This window comes from Centropristis striata, chromosome 10 (genome assembly GCF_030273125.1).
Source record: "Centropristis striata isolate RG_2023a ecotype Rhode Island chromosome 10, C.striata_1.0, whole genome shotgun sequence".
NCBI classification, from domain to species: domain Eukaryota; kingdom Metazoa; phylum Chordata; class Actinopteri; order Perciformes; family Serranidae; genus Centropristis; species Centropristis striata.
Genome location: NC_081526.1, coordinates 4,618,092 through 4,638,232, shown reverse-complemented (window position 1 = coordinate 4,638,232; position 20,141 = coordinate 4,618,092). Strand labels below are relative to the sequence as shown.

The 20,141-nt window shown below is 33.3% G+C and overlaps 1 protein-coding gene across 1 annotated transcript in view; it reads left to right on the top strand.

The window, feature by feature from the left end:
- ikzf2 (IKAROS family zinc finger 2) overlaps nucleotides 1-20,141 on the top strand; it is a 49,439-nt gene that overhangs the window by 8,161 nt on the left and 21,137 nt on the right. The window contains exon 3 of the mRNA XM_059343494.1: nucleotides 11,663-11,764. Coding sequence (XP_059199477.1) covers nucleotides 11,663-11,764 — 102 coding nt within the window. The remainder of the gene's footprint in view (nucleotides 1-11,662; nucleotides 11,765-20,141) is intronic.

Here is a 20,141-nt window from a genome sequence, read left to right as displayed (position 1 = left end):
TTTTTTTTTTAAAGCAGAAATAACACACCACCCACTCCAGTTTGAGGTCTCGTTTCTTGCTCTAGTTAAATGTCATTAAATGTCATTAACTTGCATTAATGGGCAGGAGCGAACATTTTATGTTTCATGTGCAAAATCAGCAGTAACTGACACACTGCAACAAAAAAGAAAAGTTGGGTGAACTCAAAATTTCAAGACAACAAACTTCGATAACATTTTAAGTTGGACAATTAAACAAAATATTTTAAGTTTTGTTTTTGAGTTTGCTCAACTCTGAATTCAGATTTTTGTCAACTCAACTGTAAATTTTACTAACTTATAATTTTACATTGTAATAACTTTTAACCCTTACTTCTGCTAACTTCTGCAATGTGCTGAATTGGCACGATTGTAACGCCGCTATGAAATGTCAGCTAATGTTGCGACCACAATTTTGAGTTAGCATTGATACGCTAATGGCTACTCTTGTAGCTGTAACAAGCAGCGCCGCTAGCATCAGTTAGCCGCTAGCGTCAGTTAGCCGTTAGCGTCAGTTAGCCGCTAGCATCAGTTAGCCACTAGCATCAGTTAGCCGCTAGCTTTCGCTAATGACCGAATTTAACCGATTTCCTGCATTTCACAACAAATAATTAAGAGTTATCAGAACTATTGTCCCTTGTTGTGAACCCAAACTTAAAGATATAAGTAACAACAACTCACCAACTTGTTTTTGAGCAGACAACTGGCTTCCTTTGTTGTGCTAACTTACATTATTGCCCTAAATGTCAATAATTTATATTTCCAAGTTTTACCAACTTAAATCACTGTTTTAGGCCAAAAAATACAAGTTGGCTTTTTTTGCAGTGTATGTTGACATTACATGTAGCCTATGTTATAAGTGGAGTTAAATAACACATAATTTGTATTAAAAAATGCTTAAATAATATAGGCTATGTAGCATTTGCTAAGGGTCAAAATCACTTTTTTCTGAAAGGTAAGGAGAATGAATAGGTTTTGCTCATACAAGATAGAAACAGCCTCCATATTGCCTCATGTACAGTATTCATTTTCTATTCTGGTTTATTTATTAAATTCCATTTCCTCATATGGTCAATTGTTTCTTTCAGTCTTTAAAACCATCTTTGACGAAACATGAGTACTTCAGTAGTAGAATCTTTTCACCCAATTTCTTTAAGTATAAATTCCATTTACTTGTCCTTTGAATATTTCCATTTTACACAACTGTGTATTTTTTCCATGACCTTGCTATCAAGGTTAAAACCATATTCATCCAATTTTGGTTTAATTAGAATCTGAATGTTTCCGATCAATTGTAAGCTGAAGTGTTTTTCTGAGTGGAAGTAGTAGAAATTAGCATAACTTCAAATATCTGCAGCAATAAAAATACAACATACACAGGAATGCAGCGATAATATCAAAGACAGGGAATATTTTGAGCACCTGTTAACCTTTAAGTATATTTTATATATATTTACTTATATTACTTAATTAAATGCACAGCTTTTAACCGTAGTGGATATATATATATATATATATATATATTTATATATATATATATATATATCAGCCAAAACAGTATCATTTATAGTTTTCTTTTTTGAAAAATACATTACTCCACTGTAAAAAATACACTGTAATATGTATTTAATGTAATAAATATACACAAGCCATCACTGTATTTTGCATTTATCTTTGGTAAAAAATACTTTTTTCTCACTTTTAAAGTATTTTTTACATTTTTATTTTATTTGTTAATACATTACTCCACTGTGTTTGTAGCAAAAATATACTGTAATATATATACAAGCCATCACACTGTACTTGTTGCATTTATTTTTTGAAAAAAAATACTTTTCTCACTGTTAAATGTACTAAACACCATATCTCTAACAGAAATATACTGTAATATTTAATGGTAAAATCTTTTATTTATGAGTTTTCATTTATAAAGTATTTTCTTGTCAATTATATAGCAGAAAAGACTTTATTTTAATGGCAAAACTTTTTATTTATACAGTAAAAAATGGAATAAAATGGCAATCTTTAACGTGAATCAACAGTGCTAATATCTTTTTACCGTAATATTTAAAAAAAAGGTGCACTGTAGTTATTACGGTAAAGTTCTGGCAACCACAGCTGCTGGTTTTTTACCGTAAAAACAACAGATTTTTTTTAAAGTGTACATCAAATAAATAGAATCCTAAATCATCAGCTGGTTATCATCGATTAGTTTCATCTTATATAATTTGCTAGTGACTGTTTGAAGTCAGCAGTTAGAGTTATTGAGACACCTTTGAAGAGTAAAATCTGTGAGTAAGTAGGTTGTGTGATGATAAAGATAAAGATGTGTACGTGAAAGTAAGCATGAATAACTGTTTGACCTAAATGCAAATCAGTCAAATCAGATAATTTCATTTTTTTGTCTGAAAAAAGAAGTTTTCAGTGGCTGGATTTACCATAAAGTCTCGATTGGTTTTTATTTCCGATCAGTTATCTGCAGAAACTGAACCGTATCTCAGCTCTGGGTCACAAATACACATTTACACAGATGTAAACGACCACAAGTAGAATGTACAAGTGCACTCTGCGGGTTGGAAATTAATAAAGCGCTTCTGTAATAATTCTGAATCAAGGTCAATATAAATACTGTATTTATTTATTTATTTATAAACCAAATGAATCTCATACAGGTGCATCTCAATACATTAGAATATGATGAAAAAGTTAATTTCCAGTAGTTCAAGTTAAACAGTTCCAACCAGTTATTGAGTCATATAGAGCAGCTGTTCTCAACCTTGGGGTCCCGACCCAATTGGGGTCCCGAGATGATTTCTTGGGGTCGCCAAATAATTTTGGAAGTCAGCTCTGTCTCCACTGTGTTAAAGTGTTCATGTGTTAATGTGTTTTAGTCATTTTGGTCATTTAATGTCTTTTTTTAGTCATTTTGTGTCTTTATTTGGTCATTTTCTTTCTTTTTTGGTCATTTTGTGGTCAATTTGTGTCTTTTTCGGTCATTTTGTGTCTTTTTCGATTATTTTGTGTCTTTTTTGGTAGTCTTTTTTTGGTAGTTTTGTGTCTTTTTTGGTAATTTTGTGTCTTTTTTTGGTCATTTTGTGTCTTTTTGGTCATTTTGTGTCTTTTCTGGTCATTTTGTGTCTTTTTTTGATCATTTTGTGGTCAATTTGTGTCTTTTTTGGTCATTTTGTGTCTTTTTGTGGTAATTTTGTGTCTTTTTTGGTAGTCATTTTTTGGTAATTTTGTGTCTTTTTTGGTAGTCATTTTTTGGTAATTTTGTGTCTTTTCTGGTCATTTCGTGTGTTTTTTTTGGTCATTTTGTGTCTTTTCTGGTCATTTGTATCTTTTTTTGATACTTTTTTGGTCATTTTGTGTCTTTTTGGGTGATCTGAACTGTGTGTGTGAGATTGTGTTCAGTGAATGGGGGTCGCGGACAACATGCATGTTAAAATGGGAGTCCCGACTCAAAAAGGTTGAGAACTACTGATATAGATGACATACTTTTCAGAGGCAAACATTTACATATTCAACATACTTTAAAATTGGTCTTTTGTAATATTACATTTTTTTGAGATGCTGAATTTTAGATCTTCATTAAATGTAAACCAAAATCATTATGTCTGTAGATTTTATGGTGAAAAACTGCTAAACCATGACAGTAAAAGACCGTAAAATGATAAAAGTGTTAATTCAGTTTCAGTAACAATGAAACACCGTAAAATGTATATATCAGCCAAAACAGTATTTTTTACATTTTTATTTTATTTTTAAATACATTACTCTACTGTAAAATAAACTGGCACCATGTTTGTAGCAAAAATATACTGTAATATATATACAAGGCATCATTTTTGGATTTATTTTTTTGTAAAAGTACTTTTTCTCACTGTTAAATGTACTAAACACCATATCTCTAACAAAATATACTGTAATATTTAATGGTAAAATATTTAATTCATGCAGCATTTGTATTTTCTAGTCAATTATATGGCAGAACAGCGTTTCTTTTGATGGAAAAACGTTTTATTTATACCTTAAAATATGGAAGAAAATGGCAATCTTAAATGTGAATCAACAATGCCAATATCCTTTTGCCGTAATATTTTAAAAAGGTGCACCGTATTTATTACGGTAAAGTTCTGGCAACCACAGCTGCTGGTTTTTTACCGTAAAAACAACAGGTTTTTTTTTTACAGTGTAGAATAAATTCAATAAATGAAGACATGAAATGTTTCATCCTGTTTGTAATGGATCTATATAATGTGTTATTTCCACTTTTTGAATTTAATTACTGACATAAATAAACTTTCTACAATATTCTGATTTATCGAGCTGCACCTGTATATCTTTAAAAAACTTGTGTGAATGAATGTGCTCATTAGCATATTTTTTGCTTGCTGGGTCAGTTTGTGTGTGTGTGTGTGTTGTGAATCACAGTCTTAAGGAAGGTTCAGGGTTTGACAGGAAAAACCAGCTCCCGTGGAGCGTTTCTCCAGCTCGTCACTCTGGAAAAAAAATCTCATTCAGTTCCTGAACATAGGTGCTATTTAGCCATGGGTCTCAAACTCGCGGCCCGCGGGCCAATTGCGGCCCTCATGACGATATTTTGTGGCCCCCACCTTGATATGAAAGTTTAATGTGAGTTTTATATGAATGGCACTTTACCGTGTTGTGTGTGGAAGGTCCCTTTAATTACTTTTTTGGTAATTTTGTGTCTTTTTTTAAATATTTTTGTGACTTTTTATTAATTTAGTGTCTTTTTTAATAATTGTTTGTTTTTTTAAATAATTTTGTGTCTTTTTTTGGTAATTCTGTGTTTTTTTGTGTAATTTTGTGTCTTTTTTTGGTAATTTTGTGTCTTTTTTAAATAATTTTGTGTCTTTTTTAAATAATTTTGTGTATTTTTTTGGTAATCTTGTATCTTCTTTTGGTCATTTTGTGTCTTTTTTAAGTAATTTATTTTTTTTCTATCATTTTGTGTCTTTTTTTAGTAATTTTGTGTCATTTTTTGCTCATTTTACGTCTTCTTTTAGTAATTTTGTGTCTTTTTTTGGTCATTTTGTGTCTTTTTAAAGTAATTTTATGTCTTTTTTGGTCATTTTGTGTCTTTTTTAAGTAATTTAGTTTTTTTCCTGTCATTTTGTGTCTTTTTTTTTGTAATTTGTGTCTTTTTTTGGCCATTTCGATACTGCTTGGAGCCAATTTGAGTCTGAGACCCCGTATGAAGCCATTTCTCTCTTTCTCTATATTATTTTAATTTGTGTGATCACAAGCTGATGGAGTTGACCGCTGTTTCATTTCCCTTTATTGCCGTCACATCACGTCCCTGACCCTCTACACCATTTATCAGTCCTTCTGAATAACTCGTTAGACCTGAGATTGAATTGACCCAGTAAGATTCCTCAGAGAGCGACTGTACTTTTGAAGCTTTGCATTTCATTTGGCGTCACTGATGAAGTCAGCACTTACTACACCTACGAGTTTTCATGTGTACACATTTGTTCCTTTCTTTTTGCCACCGTATTAATTTATCACAATTCGGCATCTTACTCAAAATACTTTGTTTCCCCCGCAGAGTCTCGACTGTTTGATATCCTGATCTTACTGTTCGTACAGGATTGACTCAGCAAACGCGGGGCGCCAACGCAAACCTGCAATTCGTGCGAGCATATGTGTGGTTTACAGCATTTTCCTTGTTCGTGTTTATTATGAATAAGACATTTTTTCCAAACATTAAATGTGAAGCGGCATGGAAATCCATCTTCTTTACGAGCTGTATATTTGACTACACAGGCGCCTTTGGTGACTATAGACTTTATTTGATATATTTCTTTAATGATTACATTTTTGGAACATTTTGATAGTATTGTAGTATTATGAGGGTCATACCTGTTTTCAATTGTGTCTCAAATCTCAGACATTTTTTGGGTTGATTCATGCAGATTTGCTGCTAAATTTAACCTATTTGTACTACTCAAGAATTGATTAAATGATCAAAAATCTCTCCAAAAATCCATATTAAGACACTTGATTTAAAAAAAAAGCGAAATATCCATGCTGTGGAGACCAAAACTTTTGGCATTTTATTTAGATTTTTCTTTTTCTTTTTTAAATTCAATGGTGATTAGTTGTTTTTCTGGAAACTGCTGAGACTTCCCTTATTGTGATTATACCTATGAAAACCATAATTCTTTAATAATTTACGTAATTATTTTACTAGTAATTGTAACATGTTGATAGTATTTGAGGGTCATACCTGTTTTCAATTGTGTCTCAAATCTCAGACATTTTTGGGTTGATTCACACAGATTTGGTGCTAAATTTAACCTATTTTTACTACTCAAGAATTGATTAAATGGTCAAAAATCTCTCCAAAAATCCAGATTTTGAGACTTGATTTTGGCGATTACTTGTTTTTCTGGAAACTGCTGAGACATCCTTTATTGTGAATACACCTATGAAACCATAATTCTTTATTAATAACTAGTAATTGTAACATGTTGATAGTATTGTAGTATTTGAGGGTCATACCTGTTTTCAATTGTGTCTCAAATCATTTTTTGGGTTGATTCATGCAGATTTTACCACTCAAGAATTTATTAAAATGATAAAAAAAATCTCTCCAAAAATCCATATTAAGACACTTGATTTAAAAAAAAAAAAGTGAAATATCCATGCTGTGGAAACCAAAACTTTTGACATTTTATTTAGATTTTTCTTTTTTTTTTTTCATTCAATGGTGATTACTTGTTTCTGGAAACTGCTGTGATATCCCTTTTTGTGAATATACCTATATAAACCATTCATCCTCTGACTGCTCCAGGTCTCTGATTTGTGGTTGTAAAAATTCATGAGGCTGTGATTATCCTAAAGGTCACAACAATACAGTATATATATATATATATATATATATATATATATATACAGTGACATTGTGACTCTTTTTTTGGTCTGCTTTGTTTTTACGTCTGGATGTGATGAAGAAGCCATGCTTTTTCCGGTATTTCACCGAAAATGTAACAGATTTTTTATTTTTTACAGTGTACAGTCTCTGAAAGACAGAAAGTCTAAACACACCACAATGACAGAAGTCCTCATACAGTAGCTTTTGAATAAATAGCTACTGGAGCAATTTACTGTGACCCTTTCATTCTTTCTAACACTGTGATGAAATCTATTATCTTGCAATTTTACGACTGTATGTAGTATGCAGCAATATTCAGATACAGTAGGTAAACACATTGAGTCTTATAGGGCTGTTTTGTCCATTTTTGAATCCTTTTCATGTCTTTTTGTGTCTTTTTTGGTCATTCTGTGTCTGTTGTTGTGTCTTTTTTTTGTCATTTTGGGTCTTTTTTGGTCATTGGTGTCTTTTTTGTGTCTTTTTTGGTCATTGGTGTCTTTTTTTGTGTCTTTTTTGGTTATTTTGTGTCTGTTGTTGTGTCTGTTGTTGTGTCTTTTTTAGTTATTGTTTGTTTTTTTTTGTCTTTTTTTGTCATTTTGTGTCTTCTGTGGGGTTTTTTTGGTTATTTTGTCGTCTCATTTTGTGTCTTTGTTGGTCATTTTGTAGTCATTTTGTGGTCAAACAAACACGGATGACACGGATTGGATATCAAAGTTATAAATCCAAATGTTAGCTTTATATTCCACAGCTTCGCCATTTCACCAATTATGTACAAGTCCTCATACAGTAGCTTTGGAATAAATAGCTACAGGAGCAACTTACCACCACCCTTTCATTCTATTCTAACACTATTCTAATCTATTATCTTGCAATTTTAGCATTAGAACTCTCTCGCTCTCAGTAAAGAGACAACCTAGCCTGGTGCTGCTAGGCAGCTGTCAGCATCTGCTACAGTAATGGAAAATCCTCCATGACAAATCTGGGCCACTCCTGTCTCCAGGACAGCATTGCCAAGGGAGAGCGAGCGTCGGTCACCTGAGATTTCCTCCAACCCCGACCTGTGCAACCTGAGCCCCGGCCCAGGGATTGTGTCATGGACAACGTCTCCCAGTCCGGGCCGCTCAGTGGGGCCGCCGCCACAATGGAACAATACCATAGAGGAGGCTGTCAAACTAAGAGGAGCTGTCACAGCAGGAGCACATCTGACACAGATTCCTGTTTCATGTATGACGGATCGTTGCGGACGTGTTCAGCTCTGACTAATTGTAACACGGTCTTCCTTGTAGCGGTTTCAGACGGAGCGTGTTGCATGTTTCTTTGATTTTAAACTGCAACTTACATCAGCTGCAGCTATTGCTTCATTAATTTTAAAGCACGGGGCAGTGTGGTGTCGGTATCAGGGATACTTTGCAGTTTTGCACAACGCTTAACCCTTTATTGGGTGAAGAACTATATTTAGTAACTTCAGTGGATATTAAAATGAGGTCCCCATGTCTCTCTGTGAGGTCGTAGAGCCACATGGATTTATTCCAGCTAATCAGCACCATCACATTTGACCAATCAGTATGATAATAATTAGGGCCGGGACTCGATTAAAACAATTAATCTAATTAATTAGAGGCTTTGTAATTAATTAATCGAAATTAATCGCATTTTATCGCATTTTAAGCGCATTTTAAGCGCATTTTAATCGCATTTTAATCGCATTTTAATCGCATTTTAATCTCATATAAATATTTGACCTGAGAACAGTAATTTTTTTTCACATGGATTTCTTCCAGCTAATCAGCACCATGACGTTTGACCAATCAGTATGATAATAACTAGGGCCGGGACCCTATTAAAAAAATTAATCTAATTAATTAGAGGCTTTGTAATTAATTAATCGAAATTAATCGCATTTTAATCGCATTTTAATCGCATTTTAATCGTATATAAATATTTGACCTGAGAACAGTGAGAAGTAATTTTTTCCACATGGATTTTTAGTATACCATTGAATAATGACTGAATACATAAGCTTAAGCAACAAAAATATTGTTTATTTTTGTTCAAGTCCAACAGACCAGTGCAATTTTTGCCATTAAGTGTAGCAATAGCATATTTATAAATATAGTACATTTCATAAATCCAGGTAGCCTATAGGTAGGTAGACCTTCTGTAAACTAGAATACTTTGGTTTTTTAAGTAAAACACAATCCACGCTAGCTACCACACTAGCCGCTAGCTGCTATATGTTTAGCATTGAGGTGATACTTGAGGCTGGATGTGCCGCGGTGATATGTGAATTCCTTGTTGCATAGCAACACAACCATGCTCTTATGGACGCTAATCTACAAAAAAAAAAGTTGAAGATTTAAGAGATTTAAAGTGGTTAAATCTGTGCGAAAAAAGTCGCAGATTTACGAGAAAAATGTGGGAAAAAAATACTTTTTTCTCACAGATTCACCACTTTAAATCTCACAAATCTGCACATTTTTTTCTCGTAGATTTGCCACTTTAATCTCGTAAACTTTTTTTCTCAAAATAGTTGTCATTGTCGTACAAAAATAACTGGAAAGTAACAACTTGATACTTTGGGATTTGTCAGAAAAGACACAAAATTACTCAAAAAAGAACCAAATTGACCAAAAAATGACAAAAAATTACCATAAAAAGACGCAAATTGACCAAAAAAGACACAAAATGACCAAAAAAGACACAAATTGACCAAAAAAGACACAAAATGACCAAAAAAGACACAAAATGACCAAAAAAAGGAAACAAAATGACCAAAAAAGACACAAATTGACCACAAAATAATAAAAAAAGACACAAAATGACCAAAAAAAAGACACAAAATGACCAAAAAAGACATGTTGGTAAGTCTCAGTGTTTCAATCAATGTAGTTCTTCCAAATATGAGACTTTTAGCTAAAATAAAGGTTTTGAATGCTTAAATATCATTTTTGACAATTTTTAATGTGTCCCTCTGAATTAACACTGGCCCCTGCTTAGCCCCCACAGTAAAATTGGTCTAAAACCGCCACTGTGTAACATCCTCCAGTATTCTCTAGGGTTAAAATTTGGAATTTGCAAGTACTTCAATGAGTGTCCTATTAAGGGTTAAGGAAGAAGTTTTCTTGTGCTGCTGGTGAATGAACGGTGGCTCACTTTGGTTCCTGAGGGATCTGACACCTGGGTCTGCAGGGGTGTTTGCCTGTTGCCACTGCATTGTTCCAGTGACCCTGACGGGGCCGAGGCTGTAAGGGGATCAGGCTTTGGTTTGCTCTCCCTCAAACCACACAGGACACAGGACACAGGGCTATCCATAGCCTGCTTCTCTACGCTGCTGAGAGGATGCAACCTGATCCACATCTGCTGGACATTAGGATCCCATAGGTGCATAAAGACAGTTTAGATTGGTGCCTTCTGTACGCTGACCTCCATAGTGACCATTCAGGTTAGAGCTTAGACCGTCTGAAACTAGGACGAAATGAATCCCTTTTTTTTCTTTTGTATTAATTTAAACAAAACACAACATAAATCTTGTGACACTGTTAGCGAGAAGAATAATTCTGCTGAACTGGAAACGAAAAAAATCCTCCAGTCTATCAAGCTTTAATGAATGATGTCAGTTAGGGGTGTGCCATATTTTATCGTTCACGATAATATTGGTATGTTTTTTTTATGGTTAAAAAAATGCATATCATGATATTGGCTACATTCCTACTTCTTGATGTAGTGGCGTAAGGTTGACACTTACACAACTGTATATATATATTTATATATATATTTATGTATAGAAAGAAAAAAAAACCAATAAAGAGAAGTTTTTAACACAACATAAATCATCAATGGACAAACACAGTAAAAAAAAAAAAAAAAAAACAACAACAATAAAATCACAATACCAACCTAAATAAATAAATAAAACAACAATAATAAATAAGAACTTTAACACATTACATAACATTAAAACTCTGAAAGGACGGAATTAATCTTTTTTTTATTTTTGTTATTCATTTAAACAAAACACAACATAAATCACCAATGGACAAACACAGTAAAAAAAAGAACAACAATAATAATAATAATAATAATAAAAATAATAATAATAATATCAAATAAATTAATAAATAAATAAGAACTACTCTGAAAGTAGGACGAAATTAATCCTTTTTTTAATTTTTATTTTTATTTTGGTTATTAATTTAAACAAAACACAACATAAATCACCAATGGACAAACACAGTAAAAAAAGAAAAAAAAAGAAAAAGATCAACAAAATCACAAAACCAACCTAAATAAATAAATAAAACAACAATAATAAATAAGAACTTTAACACATTAAATAACATTAAAACTAAACTAGACACAAACAAACATCAAACATAATTACCACATAAAACAAACAGTATATCAGTAAACTTAACAACCTAAGAGAGAATAATGAAGGGTTAAGTTAAATGCGGGCCTTCCACTTCAATAAACCTTTCCCACCTTTCCCAAATGAATCCTTTTTTAATCCGAATAGTAAAAACACCTTACATAAGACTGCTTTATGTTAATGTTTGCTTTGGGAGGAATGCACTTTTTATCTGTAAATTAAAAGTAAATCGTTTGGTCTTTTTTTCGCAGCTTAGGTGTGGTTTGTATCATCCTCTTAAAAAAAAAACAGGTCCTCACAGCATTGTGACAGATTGCACAAGTACAGTATTGTATAGCACAATGAAGATGGCTGTGTTTCTGCTTGTCTCCCAGGTAACGGCCAATGCTCTCCCGGTAAGGAGAACTCGAGAATGTTGGAGGATACATCAACACCTAATGGACAGACGGATCCTCAGGGTCCTAATTCCCCCTCCAGTGGTGAGTTCTCAGTCAGTGGAGCCACATTTCTGCAGTCTGCAGAGAACAAACACAATATGCACACACACACATTCACTGTTCCCCCTTTAAACACATATACTGGTCTAATTCACTGGATCAGTTCATTCTGATCACTGTATTTTACTTTGTTTTAAGCCTTAATTCCGGGCTTCTATTGTCTGTATTTCCCCTGAACTGCTGGAAGGCTTTTATTGTGAAATAGATAAAGGATGTGTTAAATTTGACCTTATCTTTTTTATGGTTAAAAAAAATGCATATCATGATATTGGCATTCCTACTTCTTGATGTAGTGGCGTAAGGTTGACACTTATACAACTGTATATATATATATATATATATATATATATATATAGAAAGAAAAAAAAACACAACATAAATCACCAATGGACAGACACAGTAAAAAAAAGAAAAAGAACAACAACAAAATCACAAAACCAACCTAAATAAGTAAATTAAACAACAATAATAAATGAGAACTTAAACACATTACACAACATTAACTCTCTTACTTTGTTTTAAGCCTTAATTCTGGGCTTCTATTGTCTGTATTTCCCCTGAACTGGTGGAAGGCTTTTAATGTGAAATAGATAAAGGATGTGTTAAATTTGACCTTATTGTGCCTGTACATTAAAGGGATGTATTTGTCCGTAGTATTTACTGCAGTACATGGTGGTACAGTTTGTATAAGCAGGCAGGAGGACAGTGTGTACTGCTGGGGCAGCAGCAAAAGCTTTTAAAGCCAACTAAAAGAAAACAATATGTTGAGGTTTATGCTCTATATCAGGAGTTCTCAACCTTTTTGAGAACCAATCTAACATCATGTTGTCTCACTGAACAGAATCTCTCAGTTCAGATCAGACAAACTCAGTTGATACGACGAATTTTGGACAAATAATGAAGCAGACAACAACTTAAACATCTCTCTGTCTCTGCATTTATATATATATTTTTTTTTTATATTTTATTGTTACTTTTAATCTAAGTCCTTTGCTATCAGTTTAAAGGTCCATTCTGACCTCCTGAGTGTGTAACAGTCAGCTTCAAGCCAGAGACTCCTTGGAAAGTAACAACTTGATACTTTGGGATTTGTCAGGAAAGACACAAAATTACCCAAAAATATTATTAATATTGACGAAAAAATACATAAAATTAAGCAAAAAATGACTCAAATTGACCACAAATGACCATAAAAAAGACACAAATTGACCAAAAAATACACAAAATGACCAAAAAAAGGAAACAAAATGACTAAAAAAGACACAAAATGACCAAAAAAAGACACAAAATGACCCAAAAAGACACAAAATGACCAAAAAAAGGAAACAAAATGACCAAAAAGAAACACAAATTAAGAAAAAAAGACACAAAATGACCAAAAAAGACACAAAATGACCAAAAAAAGACACAAAATGACCAAAAAGACACAAATTGACCAAACAAGACACAACATGACCAAAAAAAGGTAACAAAATAATAAAAAAAGACACATATGACCAAAAAAAGACACAAAAAAGACACAAAATGACCAAAAAAAGACACAAAATTACCAAAAAAGAAACAAAATGACCAAACAAAGACATTAAGTGACCAAAAAGACTAAAACACATGAACACTTTAACACAGTGGAGACAGAGCTGACTTCCAAAATGATTTGTTGACCCCCAGAAATCATCTCCCCAAGGTTGAGAACAGCTGCCATATATAACCTTTATTTAACCAGATAAAGCCCATTGAGATCAGGATCTCTTTCACTAAGGTGACCTAGCCACATCATAAAAACAATTACAGGGAGGCGACAGTAGAAGTTAAAACATACAGTTTTCAAGGTGCAAAAGTGTTTCACAATAAAAAGTGCGGGAACTGTAACAAACAACAATTTAAAAATGTAAAAACACAAGCACTAGTCAATGGTGTCACGCTGTCTCTTAGACAACCTGGTCTCACAGGAATCTGTGAAATAGCCACGGATTCGCTTAACTCAAAATCCGTGGAATAGCCACGGAATCACTCAAATTTCCGTGAAACTGACACGGATTTTGCTACAATGCAAGTTAATGACAGTCATATCCCGTGGCTATTCCAACATACAAAGTGATTCTGTACATTCACTGAGTGAATATTTAGAAAATAAAACATATATTTCTCGCTAGAAATGTGATCAAAATCCATTTTTATGCAGAAACTAAGTCAAAATATTGATTTTTTTCTCTAAATGAGAGAACTGTCCGCCATGTTTTTTGTTCTGACCGCTGGGACCTTGAAAGTCACGTGACTTGGAACAAACCAATAGGAACAAATATCCATGGAATAGCCACGGGATATGACTGTCATTAACTGGCATTGTAGCGAAATCCGTGTCAGTTTCACGGAAATTTGAGTGATTCCGTGGCTATTCCACGGATTTTGAATTAAGCGAATCCGTGGCTATTTCACGGATTTCTGTGAGACCAGGTTCCTCTTAGATTAGATTCGACTTTATTAATCCCACAGCGGGGAAATTTCTTTGTTAAAGCCGACCACAAAAATTGCACCCAAAAGTATTTCCCTTTTAGATAATGTGCAGAAATGTGCAGAAAAAGGATAGAACGGAAGGCTCCAAGTGGGAGAAATTTCAGTTTCAGTTCAGTCTGCAGCAAAGCTAAAAGCACTTTTTCCATATTCAGTTCTTACAAGAGGAACAGATAAAAGAGTCGTGCAGGAACGTAAAGCATAGCAGCTGTTTATTCTCTGCAATAAGGAGCACAAATAGGGAGGAATCAAGCCTCAGAGAGCCTGATAAACTAGAGTCAGCCACTGTGTCTATCTGCTATATTTAGAGTATTTTCACAGTTTGTGGGGCTGAGGCTTTTATCTGTGGCCTCTTCGAAGTCACCAGACTTCATGGACGAAACAATAATTTGACCTTGCAGAACTCACTAGTTGCTTTTCTACCTCTGCCTCAGTTGGTTGCTTTGTTAGTGTTATTGTGCAACTTTGGTGTTTCAAAGGGTTAGTTTAAGTTCACTAAAGTCTCTGTTTTAGGCAGCAACTCCTGGGTTCTGCAAGGTAAAATTATTGATTTTGTCAATGGAGTCTGGGGGCTTTAAAGTGAGCATAGAACAGCTTCAATTCAGTTTTTTTTATTTTTTTCATTTTATTAAGCCTTTGGAGTCTGGGGCTATTCTGTTGGTTTTTCACTCCTTTTCATTCTGCCTGTATAAACCACTTAAAAAGTGTTCACCCTGCCATGTTGGTATCATTGTTTTCAGTACAACCTCACCTATATGACCTGATTATTATTTTTTCATTTTGACTTACTGGATCAACATTTTAAACACAGAAACACACACAAAAATAAAAAAAAAACACACAAAAAACACATAAAAACACACAAAACCACACAGAAAACACACAAAAAAATTACAAAAAACACATAAAAAACCCAAAATTGCACAAAAAAATTGCAAAACACACCCACAAAATGACAAAAAACACACAAAAAATGACAAGAACATAAAAAAAATTACAAAAAACACAAAAAATACAAAAAAAAATACAAAAAAAAATACAAAAAAAACACAAAAAAATTACAAAAAACACATAAAAACACACCTAAAACATTAAACACAAAAGATGCCATTAAAAATGCATTGAAATGATGAATGCATACTGCAAAATTTAAAAAAAAATCTTCAAAAACTTCAGTAAAATCATGTTAGACATGGTCGAGGTAGTTTTAATCTTTGCTGAAAATCAGTATATGCGATAATGGGACATGGAAACTTCTAGAAAAGCCAAAACTTTAGAGTTCAGCTGACAGCAGCAGGCTCTCTGTCCAATAAATATGTATTATTATTGTTATTTATTTTCTTATCAGTCAACCATAGTATATCAAACAAATTAGATCTGAGAATTTCTATTACTCCTGCAAAGAAAACAAACAACAAAACAAAACACTGAAGGCAGTTATAGTAATATAGTGAAGAATAGTTCAAAAAATCGAAAAATGCATCTGAACTTCATTGACTGTAGCTGCAGACAGACTCTGGATAAATACCTCATACAACCACACTTCAAAAGTGTGAGCTGGTCAGAAAACAGGTTTGCAAGGTTTGGTGCATGCTTGTGTGCATGTATCTCAATGAGGTTTAACTGCAAAGCATAAAGTCTTTAACCCTTTGATGCACAACATGGTCTAAAGTGACCTGACTGAGTTTTTATATTCTATATCTTTGCAATAAATTAATTTCATCATTCAGTATTCCAGATTTTCCTCAATCAACTTGTTTTTGATCATCATACATCCTCATTTTTTTGTTTTCATTTCTTACTTTTTGAATAAAACCCCTTTTTGTATCACTACGCTACGAATGCACAACATGGCTCAAAATATAATGTATAATTTTAAGGAAAAATGAATTTAATCAACTTTGGAATAAGGCTGAAACATAAAAAAATGTGGAAAAAGTGAAGCACTGTGAAAACCTTCCAGATACACTGTATGTGTGACAAAATGATACATAAACATGTTAAATATATTAAATATAAAATGAGTGTTTGGCCCCTCCTACTGCTGAAGTAACTATTTGAAACAAATTGCTATTATTATAGTATTAGGTCATTTAATTTTAAATCAAATTTGGATGAATGAGTCATTTTTGACCCATGTTGTGCATCAAAGGGTTAAATAATGACCCGTATTCATTCCCCATGTTATTTCATGCTGGCTGTGTGTTTGAATATCTTTTTTTTTCATTACGACAGATCATTATATCCATTTTTCCTTTCATACTTTATGAAGAAAAATAGTTTTTGTGTTATTACATCAAGTTTTCACACATGGATCAAAAATGACCTTGTGCATTAGAAGCGTATTGATACAAAAAGTGATTCACTAAATTAACAATGTGAGTATTTGTGTAACTATTTTTGTCTTATTTTGAAGGTTTAACTTTAAAAGAGTTGTTAGAACCACGAGATTATATTGGAAAATCACATATTTTAACATTTGAGACTTATTAGAGCCACCGAATAATAATTTCCATTGGAAAAAACACCAATTTAACAAAATAGGATAGTTAATATTTGTGTCTTCTTTGTCAGGTTTTAAATTGGTGACAACATATAAACACCTTCTAATGCACAACATGGGTCAAAAATGACCTTGTGCATTAGAAGCGTAGTGATAAAAAAAGGGTTTTTATTCAAAAAGTAAGAAATGAAAACAAAAAATGAGGATGCATGATGATCAAAAACAAGTTATTTGAGGAAAACCTGCAACACTGAATGCTGAAATTAATTTATTGCAAAGATAAAGAACATAAAAACTCAGTCGGGTGACTTTTGACCATGTTGTGCATAAAAGGGTTAAAAAAATAAAAGCATGCACTGAAATAACGACGAACACTTGCTGCAGTGAAAAGCAGCCGTTTCAACAGTAAGAGCTTTTGTGCAAAAATGGAAAACTGCAACTTGTCGTAGCATATCACACTTGTTGTGCTACATTACACTTAGCCAGAAGTGTTGCTTGGTTCCTTTCAGTCTATTGACCCGATGTCTCAGATTAGCTCTAGCGATGTCACTGTGAAGCAGCAAAGTAAGAAAAGGGGAAACTAAGAGAGACGAAGGCAGCTGAAGGGAGAAAAAGGGAAGCTCGTCTCCCACAAGTTTAGAGATACAGGGAGGCGAGCTGGGTTTTCTCAGGGAGATCCTCTTCACCGATAAGAGCTGTTGTCACTCTGGAAGTTGCCTAACATGATTTGCCATTTGAGGTTTTGTTACAAAAGAAGGGCGGCATCATATCATCTGTTGAAAATAAGCACGAAGGGCTGTCAGACTTCAGAGGCAAACTCTTAAACACGAGTTGTTCTCTGGTTGGCTTTGTGCTTTGTGCTTTGTCTGGTTGTAAAAGAGTTGAATTACAGCCTGTTAGCTGGGTGACATCTATTTATTGAAAATACATGTTTTATTTGCAGTAATAACTTTATTTAGATATGATATGTAGATAAGATGAGGAAGCCAGTTGGAAGTGCAATCATAGGAGCTTTCACAGTGTGACATTTATGTTTCTAGAGCAGGGGTCTCAAACTCAAATTACCTGGCGGCCTCTGGAGGCAGTACCAAAATGACGAAAAAAAGATACATAATTACTAAAAAAAGACACAAAATGACAGAAAAATAGACAGAATTACCAAAAAAGACACAAAATTATTTAAAAATGACACAAAATTACCAAAAAAGACACAAAATTTTAAAAAAAGAAAAAAAATTATTTTAAAAAGACACAAAATTACCAAAAAAGACACAAAATTATTTAAAAAGACACAAAATGATTTTTGAAAAAAAGACACAAAATGATTACGAAAAGACACAAAATTACCAAAAAAAGACACAAAATTACCAAAGAAGTAATTAAAGGGACCTTCCACACACAACACGGTAAAGTGCCATTCATAAAAAACTCACATTAAACTTTCATATCAAAGTGGGGGCCACAAAATATCATCACGAGGGACGCAATTGGTACGCAGGCCGCGAGTTTCAGACCAATGTTCTAGACCATTTTTAAATTGTGAATTTTCTTTCTACATTGAAAACTATTACTATTTTTAATTTACATGCAAATAGACTGTTTTGTAGTTTTATTATTTATTATTTTTTCTGCTGTTTTTGTGTGTGTGTGTATGGTCTAAAGTGACCCGACTGAGTTTTTATGTTCTATATCTTTGTAATAAATTAATTTCATCATTCAGTATTCCAGGTTTTCCTCAAATAGCTTGTTTTTGATCATCATACATCCTAATGTTTTGTTTTAATTTCTTACTTTTTGAATCAAAACCCTTTTTTTATCGCTACGCTTCTAATGCACAAGGTCATTTTGGACCCATGATGTGCATCAGAAGCTGTTTATATGTTGTGCATCAAAGGGTTAATTAGCTGTGATCTTACAGCTTTATTTCCTATAGATTATGAGAATCACAGATCATTTGCAGACTCTCCTGCCCCGTAGCCAGAGGAGGGCTGAAATATGCCAAAACTCTGTGATTTTCACTGCGACTCTTCGTCGTATGAAACCGCCTCAAGTGTATCCTCATCTGACCACTCTATGCATTCCTTTCTGCCACACTGGAGAGACGGATGTAAAGATGTGAGGAGCTGAATAGCAAGGACGCTCACGTCTGCTCTGTGTTGCCAGGATACAGCTGTCGAAGGCAAGGCTCGATTGCAATGTGGGTCTTGGGATAAGTGTTGCTTCTGTACAAGCGGCGGCACTGGAATCATATAGTATCGGTGTATAGAATACAGGTGCTTTTTGGAGATTCGTCTATGAAAAAGGAAAATGTTGCATGAATGTCGTGATTTCTTTAAGTGGCCTCTGAGAGTTAAGTGGCTCTAAAGCCTGAGGGGACAGTTGATGGATGCAGTGAGATGGGAGGCTTTAGTCAAACAACCACATGTGCTCACACAGAGATTATTGCCCCAGTAAATCCCAGAACTGGATCATCAGGATCAGTAAGTTTTGGTTGGAGGATGTCCAAAGGTTTTTTTTCTTTTCACACTGTGCCCAAAAGCCCCTTTCACATCCATTTTAACCCATAAACAAGAGGAGGAGTTGATTTTTTTCTATGTGGTGGCTCATTACCTGCATGTGATTCTTGGAAATCTGTTATCAAAGCTGTAATGGGAACAAAGTCAAGGCGACAATAGATGAGAAATACAAGCCATGTTTTACTTTATGGCCTAGAAAGTTTGTCTCAGAGGGCTTGATTAAAAAAAAAAAAGCAGAAAAGAGACAAAATGATCAAACAATACACAGAATTACCAAAAAATACACAACATTATTTAAAAAAGACACACAATTGTTAAAGAAAGGCACAAAATGATGAAGAAAAGACATAAAATTACCAAAAAAAGAGACAAAATTACCAAAAAAGACACAAAATGATTTTAAAAAGACACAAAATTACCAAAAAATACACAGAATTACCCAAAAAGATACAAAATTATTTTAAAAAGACACACATTTTTTTTTAAAAAGACACAAAATGATTAAGAAAAGACATACAATTACCAAAAAAGACACAAAATGACCAAAAAAGACACAGAATCACCAAAAAAGACACAAAATTATTTAAAAAAGACACAAAATTGTTAAAAAAGACACAAAATGATTAAGAAATGACATAAAATTACCAAAAAAAGACACAAAATTACCAAAAAAGACACACAATTATTTTAAAAAGACACAAAATTATTTAAAAAAATACACAAAATTGTTAAAAAAAGACACAAAATGATTAAGAAAAGACATAAAATCACAAAAAAAGACACAAAATTACCAAAAAATACACAAAATCACCAAAAAAGACACAAA